This window comes from Peromyscus californicus, unplaced genomic scaffold (assembly GCF_007827085.1).
Source record: "Peromyscus californicus insignis strain IS unplaced genomic scaffold, ASM782708v3 Scaffold_22__1_contigs__length_63687245, whole genome shotgun sequence".
Classification (NCBI taxonomy): Eukaryota; Metazoa; Chordata; class Mammalia; order Rodentia; family Cricetidae; genus Peromyscus; species Peromyscus californicus.
In genome coordinates this window covers 18703916-18722189 of record NW_026294525.1, presented here as the reverse complement: position 1 = coordinate 18722189, position 18274 = coordinate 18703916, and the positions used below count along the sequence as shown (strand labels likewise).

Below are 18274 nucleotides of genomic sequence, written 5' to 3'. Positions count from 1 at the left end.
AAAATCAGTCACTTCTCTGCATGTGTGCACATGGTGATTGCCTGTATGTGCATGTCTGAGGCCGTAAGTCAGCCTCTGAAAACTTCCCAGCTCACGATCAACCTTATTTTTATGGAGAAAGGGTCTCAGTAACCCTGGACCTCCCCATTTAGGCTCTCGAGTGTCCTTGGGATCTACCTGTCTCTGACTCCTCCCCCTCCCCCCAGCACTGGCATTCCAGGCACAGGCCCATGCCCCTGCACCCAGCCTAACTCTTTTTAGTTAGGTGCAGAAGGATCTAGACACAGGATAGGAACTCCATGCAGCGAGTTACTCTGTTCATTGAGCCATCTACTCTCCATCCCCTATCAAGTGCCTTTTCATTCCGGACTAGGTGCCTCCAAGGGAAGTGGAGACAAGTACAGGGTGCAGAATTTTTGCATTTTCTGACTTCAGAAATAAAGAAAGTCTATCAAGAGTCTCTCTATGGCAGTGGCGGAGGCATAGAATTCTCTCAGCTTCACACAGAGACTTGAGCAAGCACGGGGAAAGTGTGCAATAGAGGAAAGTGAGAAGTCAAAAGCCAGGAGATTTTATTTATGACTGATTAATTTATAAAAGCCATCCCCTCCTGAGAGAGATGCTTTATTTCCCAATTGGGCAGTGCCCTGACCATAAATAAGGGAGAATTCCGGCTGCCTACGGAGAAGGAGAGGCTTGTTCTTGTCTCTATCCTGATTTACCACATGACCTTGGGCAAGCCATCCATCTTCCTCCAATACAGTTTCCCTAATTGTAAAATGGAAATAAAAATACTCACTGGCTCGCTGAAGATTAACGGGGACAAAATGAATGCCCTGAAGCTCCCTGAGGGGAAGAGGCTGTGTTTGAGAAGGTGAAGGACTATTAAGTAATGTTACTGGACTTTTCACACAACTTGGGAAAGAAAAACCATGGCAATAAGCTCAAAAGCTTTAAGCTTCCTTTTTTTTAAAAAAAAAATCAAGAATAAATAAGAGACTAAGCTTTTACAACTAGCCCGATGTTTTCTGCTTGTTACTCTCTAGGAGCAGTTGGGGATCTGGAAGTCCAGTAGCTGGAAGCCTGGCCCTGAGTTTCCCTCTTCATAGTTCTCTACCCCCTGACTCTATAGTGAACAAATGCGGAGTGAATGTTTCAGAGATGTATCGTCTTTTCCTGGAAGCTAGCGGATAGTGCTCTTATGTACCACATATATTTAGACATACATGGAGATGCCTGGCATACGATACCAACTTCCAAGTGGGTATCTGATGATCGCTTCTGTTCCCTTGCAGCAGAATTATTTTGAAACGACTGGAATATTCGCCTCTCCAAAACCACAAAAGTTTTCCTGACAAAGCACTGAGATGCGGAGGTATCTGTGAGGACATCGTCTGTACTTTAAGGTGACTAGGGAACCACAAAGCCCTCTTCCTTCTGCTGAACAAAACAAGTTTGGGACTTGGGCAACGCCTTAAAATTCCAGCACTTGGACACGAGGGGGCACTGTGAGCTTGCTTTGGCAAGGCACAGAAGGCTAACTAAGATCTGTGTTAGATAGGGAGGGTCGGGTGCTACCCAGAGCGTTGCACTGGAGGAGGACCTTAATCCAGGCTCTGGAAAGGGCAATTCAGGTAATATAGGGCTAGGGACAGATACAGCTCCACAACTTCCCGCGTTGTCTTTCTCCTCTTCCCAAATATAAGGTCCTTTCTGGTAGCTCTTTTTCAATGTGAGATTCTTGGGTCCAGGAGCTTGGGAACGGAGACATCCAGCCACCCCCCCCCCCCCCCCCCGCCCCTCCTCCCGCAACTGTAGAAATATGGGAGCACTTTAGGTGCATCTATAACAGGTATTTTCCAGACCGTAAAAATATCATCTGATTCTCAGTGTGCATGTTCCAAGGGGGCTACGCTAATTTAAAGGAAGAGAAACACAGATAATCCCTTCCCCACAACCTAAGGCCCTGAAGATAGGGAAATGACACTAAAACCACTAGTTCTCACCCATCAATGTCATGGCAAGAGACAGTCAAGGCCCCATGAGGACTCCAGGAAAAAGGTTTGGGTCAGGTCTTCAAACACTAGCTCAAGAGTGAACCTGGCTCTTACTTCTGTGAAAAGAGAGGAAATTGTTGCCGCCTGTAACGTTTCTTAAGGTTTTATCTTTTTCCCAAAAGATCAGAGCCAGGGAAACGCTGGCCAGGAACTCGGGTCCCCCGCCCCACACCTTCAAAGCTGGGACATTGGCACCAGGGGGAATCTCGGTTGATTTTGTTGCTCTCATCTAGACAGAAAGTGCTAGATGCCCTAACGTTCTTTTTAAAGCAAGCTGCATGGTGGTGTATCGATTAACACACGATCCTGGGGCAGAGAAGGGAGAGTCTGCTGTGATCCCTGTCTCCGAGGCAGAAAACCTCACATGTCCCTGGGCATGCAGCCACCCACCCGGGGTAGAATGATTGTGATGAGAGGCGGGGGAAAAAGCAGAAGGCAGGCGAGATCGAGGGGGTCTGACACAACGCGGTGTGTGTGTGGCAGGATGCGGGTGGGTGGGTTATGGAGACCAGGTAGGGATGCGCTGGCCAAGAAGAAAGTAACAGCCCATCCCAAACTTTCGCAGATCTGATGGTCCTGGAAGGGCAAGGCAGCCAGGAGCAGCCGTGCCCCTCCCGATGAGCACCCAGCGTGACTAGCTGTAGCGAGGAGGGGCTGCGCGCCCATCGGGCTGGACGGTCCCCACGTTGCGCCCACCCTGCTGCCGAAACGCTGCTGCTCAGGGCACAGAGCGCGGGATCACAGAGGCAGACACACCGTGCGACTCGAGACTGGCAGCAGGCTCCTTGGAAGGGACATTCTACGTGCACCGAGAAGGGAAAAGGGACACTGGACTTAACAGCTTCGCTCAGCCCAATGAGGTGGCGGGGACCTGCCCTTGGACGCGCTGGCGAGAGTCACTGTAGGCTTGGGAACTGAGCGAAGAGAAATCTAAGGGTTTAAAGAAGTCGGATTCAACAGAAATGTCGAAAGATATCAAAGGTAGCCACCGGAGTCCGGAAGCTTAATAACCGCCGGGTCACTGTGACCCCGGGAACGACAGTGACTGACACGCGCGCAGACCAGGAGCTCGCCCGCATCCCCGGGTCTGCCGGCCGGAGCCACCTCCCCCGCGTGGGACGCGGGTGCAGACGCCCACGGCGGGGGCCAGAAAGCGACATGCAGCGCGCAGCCTCCGGACTGTCCGGGCTGGGGAAACTCCCGGGCGGCGCGGCGCGACGGTGACCCGCGCGGGTGCGAGGGGTGTGCCCGGCCCCGCCCGCGCGCCCCTCCCCGCGGAGGCCGCGCATCCAGGGGCGGCGCGGAGCCGAGCCGCTCGCCCAGCCGCCAGTGCCCGCGAGCGCCGCGCCTGCTCGGGGAATCCACTTCGCCGCTGCTAGACGCTTCTCGCTCACGCTTGCTCTCTCCCAGGCTGCTTCCCATGGCTTTTGCTCTGCGGCCGGAGCCTCGCCACTAAGCAAGAAACTTTTCCAGCTGTCTCTTCTCCCCACCCCCTTCCAGGAGAGGATTAAAAGTTCCAAGAACTGGTGCCGCCAGGGCCACTTGGGTACTCGCCGGCGAGTTCCTAGTCTCAGCCATGTGCACCAACATAGTTTACGAGTGGCTGAAAGCGTTACAGCTCCCGCAGTACGCCGAGTCCTTCGTGGATAATGGCTACGATGACCTGGAAGTGTGCAAGCAGATCGGAGACCCGGACCTGGACGCCATCGGGGTGCTGGCTCCAGCGCACCGCCGGCGCATCCTGGAGGCTGTGCGCCGGCTGCGGGAACAGGACGCGGCCGCCGCCGGCCTCTACTTCACGCTCGAGCCGCAGCCGGTGCCACCCGCACCGCAGGTGGACGCCGTGCCCCCAGGCCGCCGGGGGGAGCCATGTGGCGGCTCGGCCCAGGGTACTCGCGGGGACCCCCGTGGCCAGGCGAGCGCTCCCGGCAGCAGGGAGCTGGTGAGCTACCCCAAGCTGAAGCTGAAGATCATGATCCGGGATAAGCTGGTCCGAGATGGCATCCACCTGAGCAAGCCCCCGTACTCGCGCAAGGTAAGGAGGCGCCGCCGGGGCCGCCTTGGGGGCGCGGCGGGAGGGGGACCAGGCCTGGCGCTTCTGCAGTGGCTCAGCAGATAGTCTAGGCGACAACTGAGAGACCAGGGTGTTTGGGGTGTCTGGGACTCTTCTATTTGCTGCGTTATCTATGTATTCTGTCCGTCCTGGCGTCACTAAGAGCTGGTCAGTCAGATTCTGCATCTAGACAACTCTGAGCCAGGCACACAGCACCCTGTTGTATGTGGGCTTGATGGTCAGGTCCTGGGCAAGGAATGGGTGCTTGCTTTTGGTGACCACTGGAAAATCCGAATGCCTCTAGTAGTGTTTGCATTTGAAGAATACCAAAAAGATGGGTTACGTCTGCTTTATTTTCAACCTTCTTTTTTCTTTTTCTTTACTTTTTTCCCCCTGAGTTTTGATAAACTTCAAGAGGAATGGGTGGCTATTCCTGAAGGAGAAGGGAAATTCAGGTCCTGCTGGTCTCAGTTCCCTGCTACTGAGACATGTACCATTAACCTGGGGGTAAGAGTTGGGGGAATTAAACACAAAGCAGGTGCCTATTCACATGAGACAGGTTCCTTAGGCTGAGGTATTCCGGGATGATGGGGTGCTGAACAAATGGGGTAACTCGACTTCAGAGTATGCTTTTGGGATCTGTGGTATAACAAGTTTGACTCATTGATCCAGATGAAAGGAAGGTAGATCCTTCTAGAAAGTCTAGAGTGGATCTGTTTGGGAAAGGACAGAAGGAAGCAGCATTTCAGTTCCCAGAAAGGAATTCTTGCATGTGGGGCCAGGCTACAAGTTCTCACAGTTGCTCTGTGAGACACGCTGTCATGTGGAGTGTGTGTGTGTGAGTGTGTGTGTGGGGGGGTGGTGGTGGTGGTGGTGTTGAACAGTTAAGTACCAGAAAGTTCATTTTCACACCAGAGCGCTGCCTCTAACTCCAACTGGCTTGGTTTAGTTAAGCGGGTTGGTTTGTGGCAGAGACGCTGGTTTGCCCCGAACTCATAGAAAAATGAACATCTCAGCCTGGAAGTAAGGGCCTGGAGAAGCCCAGTTGAAAAGCCCTGGCAAGAAAGCTTAGCTGGCCAGGAGTGTTAACACAACACTGCAGGAGGAAATGCCCGGTCTAATTATCCTGTGGGCGGCACCAGCCCTCGAGGTGCCCTGTAGCCTCAAGTGAAGGTGATATCGCCTAATGGAAGCAAGTTCAAGGGTCAGCGCTGCAAAAAGTAGATACAGTAAAAGGAAACGAAGGTTTATTATTATCCACCTGTTATCTTGCAGGTAGGGGTGGCAATTGAGATCACCTGTCTGAGAACGTGCATTGCTTTTGTAAGGATAGGTGGAGGAAGGTTTGCCTCAAACACGTGTGCCAGCCACCTGCTCTGAGGGTACTATTGATGGGTGCTGGGGGTATCAGGAATGGAGAGGCGCAATCACATGCATCACTGGCAGCTAGCCTTATAGGGTGTCCAGTGTGGTTAGAAGGACCATGGTCAGCAGAACATACACTCGGTCCAGGACTAAAGGAGCAGGAGCCCAGCTCCATGTTTGTTACTAATATCCCAGGAAGGAAAGGGAGGTTGCGCCAAGAGCCAAGCGAGGACCAGTGGAATCTTCAGGACAGCTATCGTGAGATGTGGCTGAGAGGATGGGAGGCATGGGCTGGGGGAATGAGAGTGGATGGCATAAAGTAATGCGCTTTGGTTTCATTGTTATAAAGCACAAAAACAAAAAACAAAAACAAACAAACAAACAAACATGAACAAGCCTAAACTTCCAATTTCCAAGCTGGAAAGTGTTGAGGGACAGATGCAATGTTTAAGCAGAGGCTCTGAGCTGTGAGTCCTGCTTACAGCAATAAGTAAAATGGCAAATGCATTTCTCTTTCTTTCTTGTGGCAAGATGTCTTGTAGCTTCGGAACTCACTGTAGAGCTGAGGCTGGTCTTCAACTCCAGATCCTCCTGCCTCTGTCTCTTGAGTTCTGGGATCACAGGAGTGACCATCACACCTAATGACAGTATATTTTTTGTAAGTCAGATTTGTATAAAAACAATCAGTTTGCAGGGGCCAGGCAGTGATGATGCATGCCTTTAATCCCATCACCTTGGGAGGCAGAGGCAGGCAGACCTCTGAGTTCTAAGTTCAAGGCCAGCCTGGTCTTCAGAGTGAGTCCCATGAAAGCCAGGGCTTTTGAAAAACCAAAAAATACAATAAAATAAAAATAATAAATAAAAAAATTTAGCTTGTATTGTAATACTATTTACTTTCTATGTAAAGAATTACATCTGTCAATTTTATTTAATTAAGCTATGTAGTCTAAACTGTCCTCAAACTCACGACCCTCCTATCCTAGCCTCCCCGAGTGTTGGGATCATAGGCATGCACCGCCATGCATCACTTCCGAGTTTACTTTTACCTAAATATCTTATAACAGTAATGCTTAATGATAAAACCTGTCCACTTTTACTTTCTATTTTTTGTTTTGTTTTGTTTTTGTTGTTGTTGTTGTTTTGTTTTTCTAGACAGTTTTTTTTTTCTCTGTGAAGCCCTGACTATTCTGGAACTAGCTCTGTAGACAAGGTTAACCTCCAATCCGCCTTTCTCTGCCTCCTGAGTGCTGGGAATAGAGGCATGGGCCACCACCACCCAGCCATTTTTGCTTTCTGTATGTATTTAATTTTCCTTCTTTAACTGACAGAAGACTCAAATGGGGGCAGTAATGGCCTCATTACCTCCTTCAGGAAACTCTTTCTGGGGACTGAATGAATGGAGCTGGAAGACTTAATTGTAAGAAAGAAAAGCACATATGGACATAGGATGTAAAAATGTAATTGATGGATATAAAACTAAACATACAATTATGAAGTAGCAAATCACATTGCTCCTTTGGAATTTGCTGTTTATATATGATGGCCTCTTAAGTTCTAGAGTTTCAGTTGTGTGGGAGTTTGTTTTCTGATAACAGTTCTCTCTCCCACAGACAGTGCTGGGCCTTTTTCTTTAAAATGTGACCACATTCTAGTTCTGATTTTCATGATTTCCTTGGTTCTGTCATGGTCATGGTCAGAATGTGCACTGTTCATTATACTGATTTGGAGTTCAGCTCGGTAGAGCAGGCTCCCTCTCCCTGGCAGTCATTAGCATGGTCCATCCTTGGGATTTTGTACTGCAACGAGAACACTGTGTGGTTTGGAGGTGATCAAGTCAAGGATGGTCACAGTGGGGATGGTGAGCGTCTTGCAGAGAAGTCTGAATTGAGTAATTTTTTTCAAGGATGACCTGAAATGGTTGTAAAATTTGCATCAGTAAAAAAAACCCAGGTTTCCAGATCAGTGAGCTAGACTTTAAGGGAAAAAAAAAGAATGCTTCTCCCATGTTTTCTTCATATGGAAAACCAAGAGCTTGGGAAGGCCAGGCTTTAAATCAAGAGCACAGATGACCCTATGGCTGCTCTTTTTAGGTTTTTCCATTGCTATGATTTCTACCTCTGTAATGGGACATACACAAATATAAATGTATATAATTTTCATATACATTTTTTGTGTGTATAACTTTTTTATGACTGAACTTTTCCACCCAATACCTTCTTTAGGCTCCAGCCTCCTGTGGTTGGCAGGGTGCAGGCAGGTATCCTGCCCTCAGAGATTGTGAGGTCTAGCGGGGAAGATCTAGATAGAATCCACAGTGGTGACCCTGTGTGGCGTTGCCCTGATGGGAAGCATAGGATACCATGAACAGTTGCATCCAACTTTTTTTTTTTACAGGGAACTGGGAGCATGGGGCATGTTAGCAGAGAGGTAGGAGGAAGTGGAATTCTGGAAGCCATTAGAAGCCATGATATTTCAATGCAGAGAAACTGTTCAAGAAGTCACATTGTGGCCGAGTAGGACATTAATGGGGTGCATTGATAAAGTCTTGAAAATTTTAATTTGTTTATTGTCATCACTCTGTGGGTGATATGTGTGTATAAGGGGATGTTGCATGTGCTATGGCATATGCAGGGAGATCAGAAGACACCTTTGTGGAATTGATTCTCCTCTTCAGCTTTTATTTGGGTTTGAGTGAAGGTCATCAAGTTTGCCCAGTGAGCTCTGACACCTGCTGAGCCATCTTCTGGACAGACTTCTGGAGTTCTTCCCTGGAAAATGTCTCCTTGCTTCTCTACCAGTGGGAGCTATTTGAAATGCTATAGCTTTATTTTATAATGCTATAGGAATGTTAACCATCATTCACACATTAGTATAAATTAAATTAACAAGGCTCCACGGTAATAAGGCTATGAGGAGGTAGCCCAAGATGAAGGAATTTGGAGAGATGAAGTTGCTTTGAAAGCTGCTCTGCGTGGAAGGCACAGAGCCTTAGAAAGGAAGAGATCCTGGCAAAGACATGCTGTGGCCTTTGGAATTTTGCCTGGGGTCTTGGCAGAAGCCAGCATGATAATAAATATTATTCCTCCCAAGAATCTCTTCTGCCTGTGTGACATTACCAGGACAGATTGGAAGCTGGCAAACTTCAGTTTCTCCAGTTCAACCAATATCCTCACTCTAGCTCCTTCTAGGCTTTTTTGGTTTGGGTCCAGTTGGAACACTGGGAAGAAGAAATGGGAGGAAGCAAGAGCTGATATTCTCGACAGTTTATGATCTGTAGAGTTTCCATGTAAGTGGACCCTCTGCTGTCCACCAACATGTTCATTTGTCATATCCATCCATCCTTCTTAGCATCCATCCATTCTTGTTTCCTTTAAGCTACCTGCATAGCTGTTCATCTGTTGACCCACCCACCTGCCCATCTTACCTTCCATTTAACCAATAGTGAGTGTCTATCATGGATTAGGCCCTAGGAGTCGGATTACAGTATGCTATACAGACATCATCTTTGCCTGTAGGTGGAGGGCCTACCCTAGTAGCTGACATATGATAGTTGTAGCATATCAAAGGTCAATGTGATTTTTATAAACATTAGATGTCAGAGAAGTTTTCCCTTGTATTTATTTCAGTGACAAAAAGGATCAATTGTGGTGAAATGCCATTAAAAAAAATTTATCCCTTAAGAGTTGCTGAAGAAGGCTCAGGAATTAAAATTCTGGTCCTGTAGGACACTCAGAAAAAGACCTCTGCTGTGAGGGAGTCAATGGGGTGCTCAGGGTGTTTAGTTTAAAGAGGTGCTCATTTTCAGAGTCCTCCTGGAGTAACAGCCAGGATCAGAATAAATTCCTTTTGAACTCTCAAGTGTGAGCAGGCATCATAAGCATCTCTGGGGCCACCCGTAAGCAGGCTTCTGTCTTCCTCCACTTACTAGCTACTCTGGAAGTAATGTGCTGAGAGCAGGACTGCCAATGCTTTCCCAAACTTCACCAGCACATGGTTTCTGTGACTTACATGAATCTCAGAGTTACCCAGGTAAGAAAAGCGCTGTGCATTCCTATCCCTCCCTCTGAAGACACTGTAGTATAATGGTTATGGGCACAGCCTCAGACTAGATGCTAAATTTAAGTCCCAGCTCTATTCCGTGACCGAGCTAGGTCACCTTTGACAGCATCGCAGAAAAAGACAACCTGAGTGACTACCTCATAGGGTTGCTACGTGGGTTAGATGAGTTCACACTCTTGAACTTAGGAGATCAAAATCATGTCAGTCTAGAGCTGTTTCAACAAGAACCACACACAGGCTGTTAGGCATTTAAATTTGTTCTCTACCAGGTCTGGAGGCTACAAGTCCAAGATTAAGGAACTAGCAAGACCTTGCTTGAAAATCCTAAGGGCTTTTTGTATGATTCACCTAACAGGGTCTTGCCAAGGACTCCAAACAGCTTCCTTTTGTCTTTCCTGAACACCACAAGCACCACTGAATCTACAGAATCATATGGCCCAAGTGACTGAGTGGCTTAGCTGTAGCCTGGAGTTGTTGCAGATCTTCTATTGTTTGGGGACTTACTCCAAACTAGCAGCTTCTTGGGTTACATGCTAACAGGCCAGAGTAGCGCACTCAAGGAGGAATATGTTGCCTCTCAAGTGCAGAGAAGCACTTTGGACACTCAGTGTGGGAGGAAGAAAGCTGCTACAACTTACCCTCCACCTTGGAAGAGGTATTGCATTGTGCACCACCCCAAACAACTAGACACCTGAAAATCCCCAGTGGCAGAAGCCTTCCAAATTTTTGTCAGATTTGTTCCTCACCTTCTCACCTGCAAAAGTATTACCAGGAGAGCTGGAGTAATTGTTTCCTCTTGCTCACTTACCTAAACCATCAATGTCCAGGACCAATGTGAGGTATATAGATAGAGATGTGGTGTGTGTGTGTGTGGTGTGTGGTGTGTGTGTGTGTGTGTGTGTGTGTGTGTGTGTGTGTGTGTGTGTGTATACATGCATGCATATATTAGGTTTTTGAGAAGGGATGTTCTATAGCTGAAGACAGCCTAGAACTCAGAGAAAACCTGTCTGCTTTCATGTCTTCAGTACTGGGATTATAGGCATAAACTGTCAAATCTGGCTAGAGATGATATACACATTTAAGGTCAGGCAGGGAGATGCACTGCTGGAGTTGCTAGCTGAAAGCAAAAGACTTCTGGTGAGCTGTATTATCAGGCATTCTGGAGGAGCACTTGGCAGATAAAGAGTCTGGCTTATGATAAGTGCTTGGCTAGGTTATCCCCAGTTGCTCTTACATGGAGGCTTGCTCAGGTACCTCAACCCCATATGCTATGTAATACACACACATCTATATGCAGCTGAATGCAGAAGCACTGTATGTAGAATGGCCTCCTGACTCCAATGGTAGGGGGATTTGGTAATACCCATTTATTTGGTAATAAACCCATGGTAGACTTTTCATACAAATGATGTTTAATCAATTCTCTGCGATGAAGATTGTGATAATGAAAATTATTTCTTAAAAATAAAGCTTTTTTGGCTGGGTGGTGGTGGTGGTGCACACCTTTAATCCCAGCACTTGGAAGGCAGAGGCAGGCGGATCTCTGTGAGTTCGAGGCCAGCCTGGTCTACAGAGTGAGTTTCAGGAAAGGCACAAAGCTACACAGAGAAATCCTGTCTCAAAAAAAAAAAAATAGTAAAGCTATTTCAAAATTGCATTGTGATCTTGAAACTATTCACTTATAAGGTTTTAGTATTGCTGATATTTGAAACATTTCTTGAACTCCACACATACAAAGATGTTTTTGGATGGTCTTCCATGATGGCAAGCTCTGATTCTTCTCAGGTAGATCTAATTTTGGATAAACATCTACTATAATTGAAACCCAATCAGGTAATTAAGAGGAATGATGTAATTTTGTTGTAATGTATAGAGTGGGTTTTATGCTGTATGGTATTTATAATCCTTTTTGTATTTTTACAACAATAAGAAACATGCTTGCCAACGTGGAAACTCGCCCAAAGAATTTGTAACCTACAACCATCAGGTCCACGGTATTTTCAAATAACAAAGCACCAGTACTGATCTCTGCTAATTATGGTAAAGGTGTCTGTGGAACACTGGGGAGGACTTAGGTAGACTGTGGGGGACATCCATTAACTGTGCTTCACTCGATAGGTTGCTCAGCATTCAGATGGTGTCACAGTATCCTTAGGGCTTGGCATTTGCTTCTCCTTATGTTCTTGCAAATTCCTTCCGGATGCTTCCAAGTCAAGTCTTAACAGTTTTCAACATGTTCCTTCACTTTAGTGGGGAAAAAACAACAACACTAAAGCAGGTCCATAATCAAGGGTGCCCTGTGACAAAATGAGAATTGTGTCTGCTCTTGCGTGGTAAGGCGTGCTATGAAGTGAATTTTTCTGAAGGTCAGTCACGTGAAGACTAGGGATGGCTTTTAAGATAGCCAAGTGCTATTCTGGGATACTTGGAAGAGCATTTCTGAGGTGGGAGATAATGCACTAGGAACTGTGGTGCTCATAGCTTCTTGAGCTCATAGCCTGGATAAAGTTCCAAGCAACATGTATTCCTTGTCTGGGGCAGACTTCTTATCACCACTTCTAGGACTGAGGTGAAATGGTTTTATCAGGCCTTTCCTAAGTTTTATGAAATAATGCTATTTGAATTGATTACTGACTTGGGCTTGGGGAGGAGAACTAGAAGAAGAAAAAAGACAATATTTGTTTTCAGTCGATATAAAAATTATTAAAGGCGAATGACTGGCTCATGCCAAGAGGCATTAAGCATACAATTTGTCTTCCATAAAGACTAAGTGACAGCTAATAGTTTAAAGAGATCTCATTACCACTTCTAATTGAAATAAATGGTCCGAGGATCTCTAAAAATCTCGCTGTTAAATTTCCATAATGTTACAAATATAAACAAAATAAGATCTGCTTCATATGGAACAGGTTAAAAGGAGAAGAAAATAATTGGTATGTATTCTCTGCTAACCAAACTCATAATAAACAGATGAGACAAATTCTAAAATTTTTTTCTTCTATGAACACAGTAAGACTAAAGATTACCTACCATGCTTGACATCAAGTACATCATTATTCAATATCTCTCTCATCTCTATTTGACAAATTATTTCAAGAGTCATGCAATAATTCACTATTATTATTTTATTCATTTCTTTTAAAACAATTAATTAAAATGAGATAATTTTAAAGTGTTCAAATTTAATGGAAACCTGTCATCTGTTGAATAGAATTTTCACCTAGATATTTTTCCTTGCACTTAATGGTCTGTTTTCCTTTTTAAAAAAATCTTAATACATGAACTCCAAGTGGTCACAGAAGAATAATAGAATTGAAGTACCCCACATGTTATTTATTGTTTTGCTTTTACAAATCATGATACCGGTGCTATTTGGTTCAGATTGACTGCTTCTCTTGGGACTATGTGATACTACAGTGCAGGTGTGGCATCCCAAGTTTACTCTATTAAAAGGACTCTTGGAGCCACTTCTGTGGGTGTGGGGTCAGCAGAACTACCCCAACGCCGCGCAAAAGAAATATCTTATCACTGATATTGTTGAGAATTGCTGATAGGGCTAGTGCTTTTCTGTGTAGGTATATATGTGGTATGAGTGTGTGTGTGTGTGTGTGTGTGTGTGTGTGATGTAAACATACATGTATGCCTATGAAAGCCAGAGGAGGACATGAGTGTCCTAATCCACCTCTCTTGCTTTGCTCCTTTGAGACAGTGTCTTTTACTGAACCCAGAGCTAGGCTAGTGGCAAACACTCGCCAGTGATCCTCCTGTCTGTCCTCCCCACTGCTGGCTTTACAGGTGTGTGAGGCTGTGCTTGGCATTTTCTATGAGTGCTGGGGATATGAACTCAGGCCTTCTTGTGCGGCAAGTGCTATTACCCACAGAGTCGCCTCTCAGTTCCCATGGGTCATATGCTTAATAAGAAGTCATTTTGTTCTTAATGACTTCTATAGGTAGCAGCTGAGATACACTTTCCTGTTAGTGTAAAACACAAAACCCTGATGATTTTAGGAGAATTTTCTCTGTGTAAAACAATGCCTACATCCATCTCATAGACGTGCAATATGAACTCAATGATATATGTGAAGTTACTTTGTAAATATTAATGAGCTTTCCAGATTTAAGGTGTTCTTATTGGCAGTGTAAATCATTAGGCTTATATAAATTTTTTTTTAAAGTTGAAGAGTAGAGCTACTGCACTGAAGAAATTTGGAAACTCATGAGGTGGATCAAGAGAAAATTTAAATAGTCCATATTGAAATTTCTAGCATGACACTGCATGAAAAATTTTAAATTTCATGTTAAAAACCATAGATGTGTAAAAACACCTGGTCTATATAGCTCCACAAAGCTGGGCCTATGTTAGCAAGTATCATTTGAAAACTGATTTTCCTCAGCATTGTGAAGATACAGTTGACAGACTTGAACATAGTGTACAGTGTGATATTTTTATATATGAGTTCATTGTGAAATGACTCAGTCATTAGTTTACTCAGATATTTATCATGTTGTCTTTGTGCTAAAAACATTGGAGGTCTAATCTCCTGGCAATTATTACATGTACAAAACATTAATATGAACTCTAATCACTGTACTGCATAATGGATCTCCACAATTTATCCTAATTGGAACATCATACCCTTTCACCAATACGTTCCCAATTACACCCCGCTTCAAAAGTGGTTTTAATACTAAGTCGTGTTGTGTCTCATCAGGTCTCACTCGGTTTCAACATCCTCTCACCGGGCTGAAACCTACCCATATCGTTACTGGTTTTTATAATCTTGGTTATTTGAAAATGGCATTTTAAGAAATGCCATTTCCCACTCTCTAAGCTGCATTTTCTTCAGTTACAGATTATACCCCTTTATGTTTGTGGTTTTCTTAAAATTACAGTTGTGTTTTTCCTACTCAGGATGCTTTTCCCTGCCTGTTCATTGCCCTCTGCTGTTTGTTTGGACAATGCTTTCTATGTATTAAGGATGTTAATCATATTTTAATAGAGGGTGCAAAGATTTTTCCAAATATAAGAATGTGTTAGTTTAGAACTTTATGGATTTTTTTTAATGTCTGTAGACTTAAGTTTCTTATGTGTTATACTTTATCAGTAATTTTTAATCTATTTCTTCTAAGCTGGAGGAATGCAGGTGGTAGATATTCAAGTAGAATGGAGTTGGGATATCATTTGTTATTTATTTGGAGAAGTGGTTTCATCTCACTGAACCTCATTCATAAAACGGCTACAATCTCAACCATTTCTTAAGCTTCTGTGATGAATGAATGAGATACTATGTGAGAAGGGCCTTATGTAATACCTAGCATAGTTGTCATTCAAAACATCTGACTAATGTTTTGATATTACACATAAATTTGTAGCTAGAGTTTTCCTGCCTGGTCCACAGTCAGGACAAATCTCTCTCACCTGCCAGTCCCACAGCCGCTCAAACCCGACCAAGTGAACACAGAGACTTATATTGGTTACATTGGTTACAAACTGTGTGGCCGTGGCAGGCTTCTTGCTAACTTTTCTTACAGCTTAAATTAATCCATTTCTATAAATCTATACCTTGCCACGTGGCTCGTGGCTTACCGGCATCTTCACATGCTGTTTGTCCTCGTGGCGGCTGGCAGTGTCTCTGACTCAGCCTTCCACTTCCCAGCTTTATTCTCCTCCTTGTCCCGCCTATACTTCCTGCCTGGCCACTGGCCATCAGTGATTTATTTATTGACCAATCAGCAACACACTTGACATACAGACCATCCCACAGCATAACTTAATGATTGTAAATTATTCTTAATCTGAAGGTCATCTCTCCAGTTATTTATCTCTTTGCCATTCTGTTGTGAAAAGATCATCTGTTGATAGATAAAATTAATTTTAAAAAGTTAATAAAAACTCTAACAAGCACAACAACTTGCTGGATATAATGTCCCATGATGTAATCCAGCTCTTAGGAGGTTTACAAGGGGAGAATGTAAGTTCAAGTCCAGCCTGGGCTGCATAGTGAGTTTCAAGTTAGCCTCAGAAACATAGCAAGACCCAGTAGCCAGCTAGAATCCAACTGCTTGGGCATTGGAAGCAGGAAGATCAGGAGTTCAAAGTCAGTCTCACTATAAAGAGTGTTCTAGACCATCCCTGGGTATGTGAGACCCAGTCTCAAACAAAACAAAATGAACAAATAAAAATCCCAGAGAAATAGCCCCCAAACTCAAACCAAACCAAACCAAACCAAAAATCAAGCCAAACAAACAAGAACTTTTGAACCTGTTATAACTATTGAAAATATTAACTTTGCCTTATATACTTTCCTTTACATGAGTAAGAAGAACCAATCTTGATTTTAGTGATTGTTTGTGTCCTTATAAAACCCCTGTTCAAGTCTATTGCCAGTTAATATTCATATAAATATCTTTCTTTATTTCCTTTAAAAAAATTTAACCATTGGGGTGGGGACGAAAAAAAAATTTAACCATCTAATTTGTCTGAATTTTATTTTGGTACATGATATTATGTCATATGCTAATGCTATTCATAATTATGTTAGACACATTATGTCCCCCCTATTTACTGAAATTAAATTTCTCATTTCTTTTTCTACTGTTATTGCATTGGGCTCACTTTATAAAACAGGGTTAAATAGTTATTGCAATCAGGCATCCTCATTCAATTCCAAATTTTAATGTAAAATTGTAAGGATTTTTGTTTTAATTCTTATCGTGCCATTGGCTCAAAGTTTAGGCCTTCATGGTGTTAAGAAAGCATCCTTCCTTTTCTAACTTTGAAATAGTTTTTTCCTTTATTAGGAATAGATATTAAATGTCGTTAAACATATTTCAACAACTTAAAAATAGCCAAATTCTTGGCTGTCAAGATGGCTCAATGGGTCAAGACTCATGTTGCCAAAAATGACAACCCGAGTTCGATCCCCAGGATCCCCATGATGGAAGGAGACAACTGATTCCTACATTCTGTCCCTTGATCCTTTTTGTGTGCCATGGTGAATGATTATGCACACACACACACACACACACACACACACACACACACACACACACACACAAATAATAAATGTATAAAATTAAAAATAGTTAAAAGTTTTTCTTATTGAGCTCCATGTTGAGAGAGTATTGAAGTAACAGACTTCCCAATATGGAAGCATTCTTACATAGCTTGTTGAGTAACAATGAAATTGTCCTTTGAAGCAACCAGGGTATGAGATAAAGAATGAATAAGAATCTTCTTATCCAATCCTTACCACATTTTTTCCATTGTGTCTTTTATTTTGTGAGTAATGCTTGGCGTTCACCCTCAGTCATTTGATGTCTTCACCAGTCATTGTCATGATGTTGTTATATTTGGCCTTATGACAATATTTTTTATAAAATAGTGATGTCTGTTTAGGGGGTATAGGGGATAATGAACTGTTCTTGGCTTCCATAGCAGTCTTGATTTGAACCCCAAAGCAGAGACTCTGTGGGAGGCAGTGGATAGTTTTTCATAGCAAGGAAGGAATTTCTTTTCCCTTTTTGCTCTGTATAGTTAAGGAAATTCCTCCCAGGTTCTGGAAAAGATCCTCCTTCATCCTCTCCCTTGCCCACTTTGTCCATCCCTCCCATGCTCCGCCCTTTTCCTGTTTCCAGCCAACTCTCAGACCTTTCAGTGGAAGACACGGGCTGGAGGCTTCTTGCCAGATGCTATGTCAAACTGAAAACCCTTGTAAGAAAAATTGAAGTGGCATTCATTTTCATTTAAATATTTGGCTTTGTGTAGTAGTAACAACTCGATGGGTAACAAAGGTAAAATTGGAAAACTCTACAAGGAATACTAATTTAACAAACCTCAATTTATATTTAAACTTTCATGGAAAGGTCAAATAGATGTAGATTTTTTTTAAAAATTAAAAAAAGTCAGGGATGCAAGGATTAAAAATGGAGCTTAGGAATCATGTGTTTGCGGAGAGGATGTGTAAATCAGGTGCTGAAGTCAGCTGAGTTTGCAAAAATGGACACACCCAACACTCCCCAAGCTAGCTATCAATCATGCAATAAAGATAGAGCCACTTTAAAGGACCCATGTATCAACGCAGAATGCAGCCCCGCTGTATTATAAAGCACTCCTCCGGGAAGCTCTTGATTGACAAAAATAGTACTGCTTTAAGTAGTAGCAATATTTTCATGGCCAGAAAGTAATAAAGCTATAGATGAGCTCCGTGAAAAGAAAATATTTGACATAAAACCCCCCAGAGCAGTTCTTAGGACGTGCTTCCTACAGGATTAGGTTAAGGTGCCAAGTGGCTCCCCCTAATGTGAAAGCTGATAATTTGATAAGTCGTTAATTACATCCAAGACCCCATCATCTGAAGGCATCTGAAGAGAGAATGGGATTAGTCGCCACCTGGGATGACAGATGCACTGTATCACTACTTGCTTAGGTTTGTGCACTAGGAAACAAGTCAGGAGATGCCTCTTGCATCCATTATACATTAGAATGGAGCCAGAGGGTATGCAAAGTAATTTACTCTTGGAGACCTACTTCATTACAGAGAGGTGGTGGAGAGTTACCGTTAGATTGGCTACGTTCACGCTCAGGTTTATTGCTGTGTCATTTTAAATCAGACTTTTTACTGCTGCTTTTGGCATAGCAATTTGGACCAGAGCGAGATCTCTGTTAATGGGGTCCTTGAATGGATATACTTACCCTAGCAATGTGCTGAATTGAATCGTCTATCTTCTGATCACTTAT

The 18274-nt window shown here is 43.8% G+C and overlaps 1 protein-coding gene across 2 annotated transcripts in view; it reads left to right on the top strand.

The window, feature by feature from the left end:
* The first annotated feature begins 3368 nt into the window (after window positions 1–3368).
* Samd5 (sterile alpha motif domain containing 5) overlaps window positions 3369–18274 on the top strand; it is a 203522-nt gene continuing 188616 nt past the window's right edge. The window contains exon 1 of one of the 2 annotated variants that reach the window (XM_052751003.1): window positions 3369–4092. In XM_052751003.1, coding sequence (XP_052606963.1) covers window positions 3634–4092 — 459 coding nt within the window. In that variant the 5' untranslated portion in view covers window positions 3369–3633. The remainder of the gene's footprint in view (window positions 4093–18274) is intronic. The other variant, XM_052751004.1, reaches the window with a different exon arrangement.